General features: G+C 38.7%; 1 protein-coding gene across 2 annotated transcripts in view; it reads right to left on the bottom strand.

Moving 5' to 3' along the window:
• The window catches only part of INTS4 (integrator complex subunit 4), a 151,657-nt gene that overhangs the window by 101,184 nt on the left and 37,336 nt on the right, over positions 1–13,137 (bottom strand). For both annotated transcript variants that reach the window (XM_053708682.1, XM_053708683.1), the window contains exons 10-12: positions 5,118–5,292; positions 1,701–1,906; positions 1,345–1,487 (exon numbers count right to left, since the gene is read on the bottom strand). In XM_053708682.1, coding sequence (XP_053564657.1) covers positions 1,345–1,487; positions 1,701–1,906; positions 5,118–5,292 — 524 coding nt within the window. The remainder of the gene's footprint in view (positions 1–1,344; positions 1,488–1,700; positions 1,907–5,117; positions 5,293–13,137) is intronic.

Genomic DNA, 13,137 nt, shown 5'->3' with positions numbered 1-13,137 from the left:
AGACTAGTAAGCTTGGAAAACACTTTAAATCAAGTTAACAAGCAAATATATAAAATGTTACTGTGCCTTTAAGAGAAACAAATTTTGTCAAAATTTGAAAAACAGTGAAAAAAAGGCAGTAAAACAAACAAAATTTTTACAGTACATGTAATAAGGTAACAGAGCATTGCACCCACTTGCAAATGGATGATTAACCCCTTAATGCAAAAAACAGATCAAAAAAACGACATAGACGTTTTTAAAAACAGACACAACAAACTGCCACAGCCAACAGTGGGAAGCTTCAGTTAACTGTTTCTATGCAAAATTTAAGCCAGCCATGTGGAAAAAACTTAGGCCCCAATAAGTTTTAGCACCAAACATATGTTAAAAAACGATTAAACATGCCAGCAAACGTTTTAAAACACATTTTTATAAGAGTATGTATCTCTATTAATAAGCCTGATACCAGTCGCTATCGCTGCATTTAAGGCTTTACTTACATTACTTTGGTATCAGCAGTATTTTCTTAGTCAATTCCATTCCTAGAAAAATATTTTACTGCACATACCTTATCTGCAGGAAAACCTGCACGCCATTCGCCCTCTGAAGTACCTCACTCCTCAGAATGTGTGAGAACAGCAAATGGATCTTAGTTACGTCTGCTAAGATCATAGAAAAACGCAGGCAGATTCTTCTTCCAAATACTGCCTGAGATAAACAGCACACTCCGGTGCCATTTAAAAATAACAAACTTTTGATTGAAGAATAAACTAAGTAGAAAGCACCACAGACTCTCACGACCTCCTATCTATGTTGAGGCTTGCAAGAGAATGACTGAATATGGCAGTTAGGGGAGGAGCTATATAGCAGCTTTGCTGTGGGTGGACTCTTGCAGCTTCCTGTTGGGAAGGAGAATATATTCCATAAGTAATGGATGATCCGTGGACTGGATACACTTAACAAGAGAAAGAACATTTTGGGGTTTACTATCACTTTAAGGATCCTGAGGACTGGAGTTGAGAAACAGTGTGTTAGGGGATGGTATTATTGTGCTATTGCTTGCATGTTTAACCCCTGTGAAGTTAATATTAGCCAGCAACACACTACTGGGACCTACAGAGCCAATGACACTAGTCATATGAGTGTAGCCACCAATCAGCAAGCGCTACCCAGGTGCTGAACCAAAAATGGGCCTGCTCCTAAGCTTAAATCCCTGCTTTTTCAAATAAAGATAACAAGAGAACAAAGAGAGAAAAAAATGATAATAGGAGTAAATTAGAACGTTTCTTAAAGTTGCTGCTCTATCTGAATCATAAAAAGAAAAAAAATTGGGTTTAGTATCTTAAGCTGTCTGCTAATTACTTCCAGATGGAGTCTCGGTCTGTGGGGTATTTAGTAAGATTCTTCAGTAGCTCAACTAGAGCAAGCTGGATACATTCCTTCGTGGACACGTTAGTGCAGCAGAGAAGCTCATGCAAGGCCTCCCGGATGTCCCGAGAAGAATCCTAAGAAACAAAACAACACATATGAGAAGCTTTGTCTATAACATGCCCCTAACAAATATACAACTTGAAACAATAACCCAGGCAAGCATTATGTTCTATCCCTACATCTGATCTTTGTCTCCCGGAGCTTCAGACACAGAAAAATAAATAGTTGTCCATGCCACTGACAAATGGAAATCAATCTTAGGAGATAAGACGCTAAAATATATCTACCTCAAGCACAGCCAGCACTGTGTCTAGCTGGTCTTCCCTCAAGGTGATGTTGTCAGAGATCTTGCGCATGGTGTGGATGGACTGCAGACGAACTTCTTCAATCTCGTCATTAAACATGTCCACCAGGAAATCCAGGCACTTCTCTGCGAATGGAAGAGAGGAGCGGGCCAGCTGGCATAAGGATTCCACAGCAGCTATCCTCACCTCTGAAAAGACATCAGGAAAAGGAGCAATGAGAAAACAAGGTCAACTTTATAAAATGGGCACATAAATTCTGCCTTAATAAGAATCTCTACTCTCTATTACAGTCCCCTATTTTCTTTATTTCTTTTTATTAAAAGGGACAGTCTACTCCAGAATATTTATTGATTAAAAAAAGATAGACAATCCCTTTATTACACATTCCCCAGTTTTGCATAACCAACACGGTTATATTAATTTACTTTTTACCTCTGTGTTTACCTTATATCTAAGCCCCTGCAGACTGCTCCCCTATTTCAGTTCTTTTAACAGACTTGGATTTTAGCCAATCAGTGCTGACTCATAAATAACTCCACGTGCGTGAGCAGTGTTATCTATATGGCACAGATGAACTAGCTCTGTCTAGCTGTGAAAAACTGTTAAAATGCCCTGAGATACGAGGCGGCCTTCAAGGGCTTAGAAATTATCATATGAGCCTACCTAAGTTTAGCTTTCAACAAAGAATACCAAGAGAAAAGCAAATTTGATAAAAGAAAATTGGAAAACTGCATGCCCTATCTTAAAGTGATGGTAAACTCTTTTATTTTTAAATGACATATTTGCATTTTTAATGTTATTTAATGTCAAACCGCATTATTACTTTTTAATTTTCAAATGTAAATTATCACTATTATTAGTCTTATTATGTTCTCAAGTTTGCAACGCAGCTCCCCGCCTCGCTCCGCCCCTCTTACATGTTCCTAACGAAACTTTCTATTTACTCCTCTCTCCTCCCTCTACTTACGTCATCTGTAGTGCTCGTTCACGAAAGTGAACGCATGCGCATTTGTTTCCCTGACGTTCTGGAAGTAGAGAGTGCTGTGTGAAAAATGACATAAGATGCATGCGTGAAATAGAGCGTGCACGCGCAAAGTCTTATCCGGATTTCAATGCATTTAATTGGTTGGTAGTATAGTCGGGAATGATCATAATTGCGCATGCGCTAAAAATTATATTGCGAACAGCCTGTCTAGCGACTGGAGATATGATTGGGCACAGGCAGTGGAGATCAATGTGACGTTACGGTGGGCGGGCGATTTTACGGAACGGAGACATTCTGCAAATGAAAAAAAAAGGTAAACTGCTATTTCATGTTTAGATGGAAATTGCATAGGACATTAATATAGAGTATGACTATCCAGATTAGAAATTGAAACAATACTGAGTTTACCATCCCTTTAATCATGGAAGTTTAATTTTTACTCGACTGTCCCTTTAAGAGACAAAACATATAGGCCCAGACAAGTGGAGTGCTAATTAACGATCCCGCGGTAAAAGCGCTAGAAGTAAGCTTTTTGCTCGTATAATGGAGTTGAAAGTAAACGGTTTTCGCTCACACGTTAACCCGACGAGCACAAAAAGCCGAAGTGGAAAAAGAACACCCTAATCGCACGTAAATCCGATCGCATATTCTAATATGCTGTAACCTAACATGAAGATTTGAGTATTTCACATTCCAATGTTCTTCACATAACAGAATGTTTTCTATTTTTTCATAAATACATATGAATATGAATATATATATATATATTTATATATATATATACATACATACACATACATACATACATATACACACACAATTATATATAGGTATAGATATATACAGATATATATAGGAATATCTATTTATAATTACATATAACATATTCTGCTATATGCAGAACATTGGAATGTGAAATATTTACAGTAAATACACAGTAAAACACTTTATTAAAAATAAATATTGTATAAATATGATTTTACATGTTTTCATCTACTTAACTGCAAAGGGCGCCAATGCACGCACACACATACATATATATATATAGGTATATAACAGCAAACGTAAAAAGCGGGAAAAAAAACATTATAGCCACGGTAAACAATCGAGTTGTGAATAGTTACCCTCAATTGGTGTTTTTATTTAGATGTTCTAGATTGTCTCAACAGTCCCCTATTTTAAGTGTGCATCCAAAATAAACAATTAAAATAATAAGCTTTTAAAGGCACAGTCTAGTCCAAAATAAACTTTCCTTATTTAGATAAAGAATGTAATTTTAAACAATTTTCCAATTTACTTTTATCATCAATTTTGCTTTGTTCCCTTTGTATTCTTTGTTGAAAGCTAAACCTAGGAGGTTCATATGCTAATTTCTAAGCCCTTCTCTCAGAGCATTTTGACAGTTTTTGACCACTAGAGGGTGTTAGTTCATGTGTGTCATATAGATAACACTGTGCTCACTCACGTGAAGTTCAGGTGAGCCAGCTCTGATTGACTAAAATGGTTGTCTGTCAAAAGAACTGAAATAAGGAGGCAGTTTGCAAAGGCTTACATACAAGGTAATCACAAAGGTAAAAAGTGTATTAATATAACTGTGTTGGTTGTGCAAAACTAGGGAATGGGTAATACAGGGATTATCTATCTTTTAAAACAATAACAATTCTGGTGTAGACTGTCCCTTTAAGGACATCCCTCTTAAAATGATTTAGGAGCCATGTCTCCCTCCATATATATTTTCAGTAAACTTGCTATCTTATTCAAGCCACAGAATTTGTTATTTTATAATGTGCAGAGAAAAGACAGTATTGTGATAGCCGGTGAAAGTAGAGGTGATCTTTTTGATGAGTAGAGAGAAGCATTGTGCATAATTTTATACTTTAGAGTGTTGTGAATGTTTTATCACACAAAAAAATATAAATAGGTCAATGCACTTAAATTCCTGCTCTCGCTCTTTGTAATGATGTATTTAAATGTTATTACTTTCAAATCCCGTTATGATTTGGGGATATTAAAATGTCTCCAATCAACAACAAACAGAAAGCCGTGTAGGTAACTGAAGGGGGTTCAGACTTTCTAAACTCTTATCCTATTTTCCCAATTCTGTATCTGTTACATGTTAGGAGTTAGATGACATGAGAAGCAGCTGCTCTAGGGTCTGAGGGAAGGTGCTGCATTGTTTACTGTACAATTTACAACTCTGCCTGTGACACACAGATCGGAGCGGCGCACAGCATCATGATGTGGCTGTGCACGCTCACTGTGTCCTGCCTTTTCATCTCTGCGTAGCTGAGCGCTCAGAGTTGAAATATTTGAACTTCAGAAGCGACGCAGCGCAAAGCAGTGTGTCACAGCCTACTATTAAAATAAAAAGGTTGCACTGGGTATCTGCAAGATACAGCTGGTTATAATCTTACCGTACATCTCATCCTCCAGTCCATGAACAAAAGCCCCACATGCCCCAGATTCAATCAGATTGACGGCCCCAGTATCCAGTTCTTCTCTTGGGGCATCATCTCCCCATTTTCTGCCACTGGAGAACTCCCCTGAGTTATACAGCTCTTTTGCTCTCTCGTGCGCCGTTCGTTTACGCTGCATGACAAAAATTGAATGATCAGACATTTAAATACTCTTTCTAATATACTAACAAACTACAAAGATAAAGAAAACATTAAAGATGCTAATACCATGTTCAGCATTTTTTTGTTTGACTTTCCAAGTAATTACATCTTTTGAAGGTAGAATCAAAATTGAATTAAGGTTGCAACTATTAAGGCAATGCCTCTTTCAAATTATATATTTTCCCCACTAACAAAACATAAATTATGCTTACCTGATAATTTCATTTCCATCGAGGGGAGGAGAGTCCATGGCTTCATTCATTACTGTTGGGAATCAAGAACCTGGCCACCAGGAGGAGGCAAAGACACCCCAGCCAAAGGCTTAAATAGATCCCCCACTTCCCTCATCCCCCAGTCATTCTGCAGAGGGAACAGTAAAAGAAATATCAGGGTATAAACGGTGCCAGAAGATAAATTAAATTTAGGTCCGCCCGTCGGAGACACGGGCGGGAGCCGTGGACTCTCCTCCCCTCAATGGAAATTAAATTATCAGGTAAGCATAATTTACGTTTTCCATCTAAAGGGGAGGAGAGTCCACGGCTTCATTCATTACTGTTGGGAACATATACCCAAGCTCTAGAGGACACTGAATGAAACCGGGAGGGTAAAAGGCGGACCCTAATCTGAGGGCACCACCGCCTGCAAAACCTCTCTCCCAAAAACAGCTTCTGCAGAAGCAAAAACGTCAAATTTGTAAAACTTTGTAAAAGTGTGTAAGGAGGACCAGGTAGCCACCTTACAAATTTGCTCCATAGAGGCCTCATTCTTGAAGGCCCAAGACGAAGCCACAATTCTAGTTGAATGAGCCGTTATCCTCTGAGGAGCCTTATGTCCTGCTGTCTCATAGGCCAAGCGAATCAAGCTCCTCAACCAAAAGGACAAAGAAGTAGAAGAGGCTTTCTGCCCCTTGCGCTTCCCAGAATACACCCCAAAAAGAAATGTAGACTGTATGAAATCCTTCGTAGCCTGAAGATAGAACTTCAGGGCACGAACCACATCTAGATTATGAAGTAACCTCTCCTTAGAAGAAGAAGGGTTAGGAAACAAAGATGGAACAACTATTTCCTAATTGAAGTTACGGGTAGACACCACCTTGTGAAGAAACCCCAACCAGTGCGAAGCACAGCCTTATCCGCATGAAAACACAATTTATGCTTACCTGATAAATTTATTTCTCTAGTGGTGTATCCAGTCCACGGATCATCCATTACTTATGGGATATTCTCACTCCCAACAGGAAGTTGCAAGAGGACCCACAGCAAAGCTGTTATATAGCTCCTCCCCTCACTACCATATCCAGTCATTCGACCGAAAACAAGCAGAGAAAGGAGAAACCATAGGGCGCAGTGGTGACTGTAGTTTAAATTTAAAAAATAACCTGTCTTAAATGACAGGGCGGGCCGTGGACTGGATACACCACTAGAGAAATAAATTTATCAGGTAAGCATAAATTGTGTTTTCTCTAGTAAGGTGTATCCAGTCCACGGATCATCCATTACTTATGGGATACCAATACCAAAGCTAAAGTACACGGATGAAGGGAGGGACAAGGCAGGCACTTAAATGGAAGGTACCACTGCCTGTAAAACCTTTCTCCCAAAAATAGCCTCCGAAGAAGCAAAAGTATCAAATTTGTAGAATTTTGAAAAAGTATGAAGCGAAGACCAAGTCGCCGCCTTGCAAATCTGTTCAACAGAAGCCTCATTTTTAAAGGCCCAAGTGGAAGCCACAGCTCTAGTAGAATGAGCTGTAATTCTTTCAGGGGGCTGCTGTCCAGCAGTCTCATAGGCTAAGCGTATTATGCTTCTTAGCCAAAAAGAAAGAGAGGTTGCCGAAGCCTTTTGACCTCTCCTCTGACCAGAGTAAACAACAAACAAAGCAGATGTTTGTCAAAAATCCTTAGTAGCTTGTAAGTAAAACTTTAAAGCACGAACCACGTCCAAATTGTGTAATAGACGTTCCTTCTTTGAAGAAGGATTAGGACACAAGGATGGAACAACAATCTCTTGATTGATATTCTTGTTAGATACCACCTTAGGTAAAAACCCAGGTTTGGTACGCAGGACTACCTTATCCGAATGAAAAATCAGATAAGGAAAATCACATTGTAAGGCAGATAACTCAGAGACTCTATGAGCCGAGGAAATAGCTTTCCAAGATAAAAGTTTTATATCTATGGAATGAAGAGGTTCAAACGGAACTCCTTGAAGAACCTTAAGAACCAAGTTTAAGCTCCATGGTGGAGCAACAGGTTTGAACACAGGCTTGATTAGGACCAAAGCCTGACAAAATGCCTGAATGTCTGGAACATCTGCCAAACGCTTGTGTAAAAGAATAGACAGAGCAGAAATCTGTTCCTTTAAGGAACTAGCTGACAAACCTTTTTCCAAGCCTTCTTGGAGAAAAGATAATATCCTAGGAATCCTGACCTTACTCCGCGAGTAACCCTTGGATTCACACCAATAAAGATATTTACGCCATATTTTATGGTAAAATTTTCCTGGTGACAGGCTTTCGTGCCTGTATTAAGGTATCAATGACCGACTCGGAGAAGCCACGCTTTGATAAAATCAAGCGTTCAATCTCCATGCAGTCAGTCTCAGAGAAATTAGATTTGGATGGTGGAAAGGACCCTAAAGTAGAAGGTCCTGTCTCAGAGGCAGAGTCCATGGTGGAAAGGATGACATGTCCACTAGATCTGCATACCAGGTCCTGCGTGGCCATTGGATCTAAAAAAGCACAACTGTCCTCGACAGGAATAGTGGTACGCTTTGCTAAAGTAGAAACTGCTCCCTCCACCATAGGGACTGTCTGCCATAAGTCCCGTGTGGTGGCGTCTATAGGAAACATTTTTCTAAAAATAGGAGGTGGAGAAAACGGCACACCTGGCCTATCCCATTCCTTAGAAATAATTTCTGTAAACCTTTTAGGTATTGGAAAAACATCAGTACACACCGGCACTGCATAGTATTTATCCAGTCTACACAATTTCTCTGGCACTGCAATTGTGTCACAGTCATTCAGAGCAGCTAAAACCTCTTTAAGTAGCACGCGGAGGTGTTCAAGCTTAAATTTAAATGTAGAAATCTCAGAATCAGGGATTCTCCCTGAATCAGAAGCATCACCCACAGACTGAAGTTCCCCTTCTTCAGCTTCAGCATATTGTGAGGCAGTATCAGACATGGTTCTTAAAGCGCCAGTATGCTCTGCATTTCGTCTAACCCCAGAGCTATCTCGCTTACCTCTAAATTCAGGTAGTCTGGCTAATACCGCTGACAGTGTATTATCCATGACTGCCGCCATGTCTTGTAAAGTAAACGCTATGGGTGCCCTTGATGTACTTGGCGCCATTTCAGCGTGAGTCCCTTGAGCGGGAGTCAAAGAATCTGACACGTGGGGAGAGTTAGTCAGCAAAACTTCCCCCTCGCTAGATTCCTCTGGTGATAAATTTTTTAAAGACATAATATGATCTTTTTTACTTAGAGTGAAGTCAGTACAATCGGTACACATTCTGAGAGGGGGTTCCACCATGGCCTTTAAACATAATGAACAAAGAGTTTCCTCTATGTCAGACATGTTTATACAGACTAGCAATGAGACTAGCAAGCTTGGAAAACACTTTAATTCAAGTTAACAAGCAATTATAAAAAACAGTACTGTGCCTTTAAGAGAAACAAATTTAGTCAAAATTTGAAAAACAGTGAAAAAAGGCAGTTACACAAACAAAATGTTTACAGTGTATGTAATAGGCTAACAGAGCATTGTACCCACTTGCAAATGGATGATTAACCCCTTAGTTCAAAAAACGGATCAAAAAAACGACATAGACGTTTAACAGTCCCAGCAAAATTCCACAGCTTTACTGTGGCTCCTACCTTCCCCAATAAACGTTTTTAGGCTCTTTAGAGATGTCCTGTAGCATGCAGGGGACTCTTGAGGAAAACTGGATGTCTCAGTCTGTAATTATAACTGCGCAAAAAAGCGCTAAAATAGGCCCTTCCCACTCATATTACAGCAGTGGAAAGCCTCAGGAAACTGTTTCTAGGCAAAAATACAGCCAGCCATGTGGAAAAAATTAGGCCCCAATAAGTTTTATCACCAAGCATATATAAAAAACGATTAAACATGCCAGCAAACGTTTTATATAGCATATCTATAAGGGTATTACCCCTGGGAATAAGCATGATACTAGTCGTTATTAAATCACTGTAATCAGGCTTAACTTACATTTATCAGGAATCAGCAGCATTTTCTAGCATTTCCAATCCTAGAAAAACATCATAACTGCACATACCTGATAGCAGAATAAACTGCACGTCATTCTCCCCCTGAAGTTACCTCACTCTTCAGACATGTATGAGAACAGCAATGGATCTTAGTTACATCCTGCTAAGATCATAGAAAACTCAGGCAAATTCTTCTTCTATCTTTGCCTGATAACAAAAAGCACAACTCCGGTACTATTTAATAGGGATGCACCAAAATGAAAATTCTGGACCGAAACCGAAACCGAAACTTCAGGATGCCCTTTGCCGAAAACCGAAAATGACATTTTTTAAACAAAATGGTTTTAAAAATTTTTTTTTACTTTTTTCTACAATTTTATTTATAATATTAGAGATTAATGAATTTAATGAATCTGAAATTAAAAACTACAAGCAAATAAAATAAATAACCACACTTTTATTGAAAGTGACACCAAAATTGGACAAAAAATAAATAAGAAAAATCTGTTTCTTTTATAAAGGATAGATTGAAGAATAATGTATTGTTGATATTAATTTAAAATCAATATACATTGACATTCTTCAGTTCTATGCAACAAAATCAGATTTAACAGATTTTCTCTAACAATTATCCAAATAAAATATAGTCCTAGAAAACTAGTACTATTATATCTATGTAACAGTAAAACAGTAAGGGCTAGATATTTTACATTTGATTGGTAAGCTTTACCAATGCTCTGTCTGATTAAATTTCCAACTCCATTAAAGTCAATATGAAGTTGGAAATATAATCAGAGGAGCATTGGTAAATGTTTACTAATCAAAATATAATCTAGCCATATGTAATGAACTCAATGGAAACAGCAGCTTTAGGCTAGCTTCATGCTAACTAACTAACTAACTAACATTCTAATAAATGTTTACACAATTTATGAAAACAAGAAAAACACATAAGGCAAAGGGCCTCTAGTAATTTCTAACTTGTTTATGTAAACAACAATATTTCCAAATTTGAAAATTATTGTGCAAAACAACAGTGCAAGAGACAGCAGTAAAACTAACCTCAAATTTTAACCAAATGTAACCTCAAATCAAGAACAATTTTTTTCAGGGCTACACTTTTTTTAATGTAAATAAAATAAGTAACTACACATAATATAGCAAATTGGAATGATTTCTATTTTCTACTTAAGTAAAAGTGGCAGGTTTCTTTTCAAGAACAAAAGTTGCTCAGCTTTCTCACAGGAGAGACGGTTCCTCTTCTCATCCAGAACGTGAGATGCTGCGCTGAATAGTCTCTCACTCTCTGTGCTGGTGCTTGGGGCAAATAAACACCTGCGTGCAATCCTTGCAAGCAATGGAAAGCGTTCTTTGTTCATGCGCCAGTAGTCAAGTGGATTGTTGCTTCTGGCGATGGGTAGTTCAGCTAGATAAATCTCCAGCTGTTGTGTAGCTGCGCTTGTTGTGGCACTGCTGTGGATCGGGGTGCTGCTTTCCTGTAGAATCTCGTCAAACATGTCAGAAAGCGAGGGAGTGTGCTCATCACTTGTACGTCGTGATCGTTTCTCTGGCACACTTTTCTCTGTGCTGTGCATCAAGTCTCCTTCACCAGATGCTTCCATCACCTCCAGCTGTGCCTGTATCATTTCTCGTGCACGCTGCTTTTTCTCTGAGTCAAAGTAGTGGTCTTTAAATCGAGGATCTAGTACTGTGGCAATGCAGTACAGAGGGTTGGATTCAGTGTCTTGAAAGCGTTTGTTAACAGCCTCCAATAGAGTGCTTTTAGCAGTTTTTACGCCATGATCTGTTGTTTGCACCTCTTTTCCCAGCAGACGCTTCAGTGCTGCAATCAAGGGAATAACTTCAGCAACAGATGCATTAGCTGAGCTTATTTCCTTGGTTAGCTGTTCAAATGGAGCAAGAAGAGATACAATATTTTCAATTAACATCCACTGATGTGCACTCAACGTTGCTGGCAGTTCGTAATCTGACATGTACGCAGCTAAGACTCGCTTTTGTTCAAGTAGACTTTGCAACATATAGAAGGTGCGGTTCCAGCGAGTGGCTACATCTTGCTGCAGTCGTTTGGGTGGCATTCCAAACTGTACTAGCAAAGCTTGTAATCGGGAATAAGCAAGAGGAGAATGCTTGAAGTGACCCACAATTTTTCTCCCTGATGCTGTTATATCTGATATGCTGCGCTGACTCAGCACTCCCTCATTCACAGCCAACTGCAGCGTGTGTGCCATGCACGGTATGCTATTGAGTCCACTGTCCTCCATAGCCTTTACCATGTTCCGTGCATTATCTCTGACAATCAGATGCACTTTCGACTTGTCAATGTGCCAATTTTCAAGCATGCTAGCTAAAGCCTCTGATATCGCTGCTGCAGTGTGTGACCCAACAAACTCTTGTGCCTGAAGCAAAATGAGTTGCAATTTAAAATCAGCATCTATCCACTGCGCTGTTAAGCTGAGCATGCTAGTTGGACTTACATCTGAGCTCCAAATGTCGGTGGTAAAACTTAAAGCTGTGATGTCTGTGTTCAGGAGCTTATGAATGTGTTTTGAAACACGATCAAACATTTCAGGTAGACACGTTTCTGAAAAATATCGTCTGCTTGGCAGTGTGTAACGCGGCTCAATATGTTCTATGAGCTTACGAAATCCAATGTCTTCCACAACAGAGAATGGCTGGTCATCTAAGGCAATAAATTCCATTACTTTCTCTGTAATTCCACGTGCTTTGGCACTATCATTTGTAAATTTCTTTGCATTTTCAAAGAATGTGGCGACAGATGGTGTTGGGGTGCTGCTAGTAGTTGGTGTACTTTTAAGCATTGTTGCTTTTTTGTACTCTTCATACTGAATTGTATGTCGTGTTTTCAGGTGGTGTATCAACACTGTTGTGGAAAAGTTCCTCAACACTGTACTCGATTTCTGCTGAACAAACACTGCAGATGGCAAATTTGATGTCCTTATCAGAAACTTTGAAATATTTCCACACTGCTGACATTTTAAAGTCACTGAAAGAAGACTATGCCTCAGCTATAACAAACTTTATAAAGAAAAAAAAAGGAAAGTGAGTGAGTGACTGACTAACTTAAATTAACTTTATTTTTTATTCTTTTTATTTACTAATAAAAAAAAGGTACATAATATACAGTGCAACCCAAAGCTGCTATCTCAGATTTTTTTAAACTGAATTGAGGGGGTAAAAGAGTAGACTAGACTAACACAAAATATAAGTGCATTAGGCTGATCTGGTCCATAATAATTAACCCCTTAATGACCACAGCACTTTTCCATTTTCTGTCCGTTTGGGACCAAGGCTATTTTTACATTTTTGAGGTCTTTGTGTTTAGCTGTAATTTTCCTCTTGCTCATTTACTGTACCCAAACATATTATATACCGTTTTTCTCGCCATTAAATGGACTTTCTAAAGATACCATTATTTTCATCATATCTTATAATTTACTATAAAAAAAATTATACAATATGAGGAAAAAATTGAAAAAAACCACACTTTTTCTAACTTTGACCCCCAAAATCTGTTACACATCTACAACCACCAAAAAACACCCATGCTA

Source organism: Bombina bombina, chromosome 3 (assembly GCF_027579735.1).
Source record: "Bombina bombina isolate aBomBom1 chromosome 3, aBomBom1.pri, whole genome shotgun sequence".
Lineage (NCBI taxonomy): Eukaryota > Metazoa > Chordata > Amphibia > Anura > Bombinatoridae > Bombina > Bombina bombina.
Note: the sequence above shows the minus strand (reverse complement) of the source record. Positions and strands in the feature narration are given on the sequence as shown.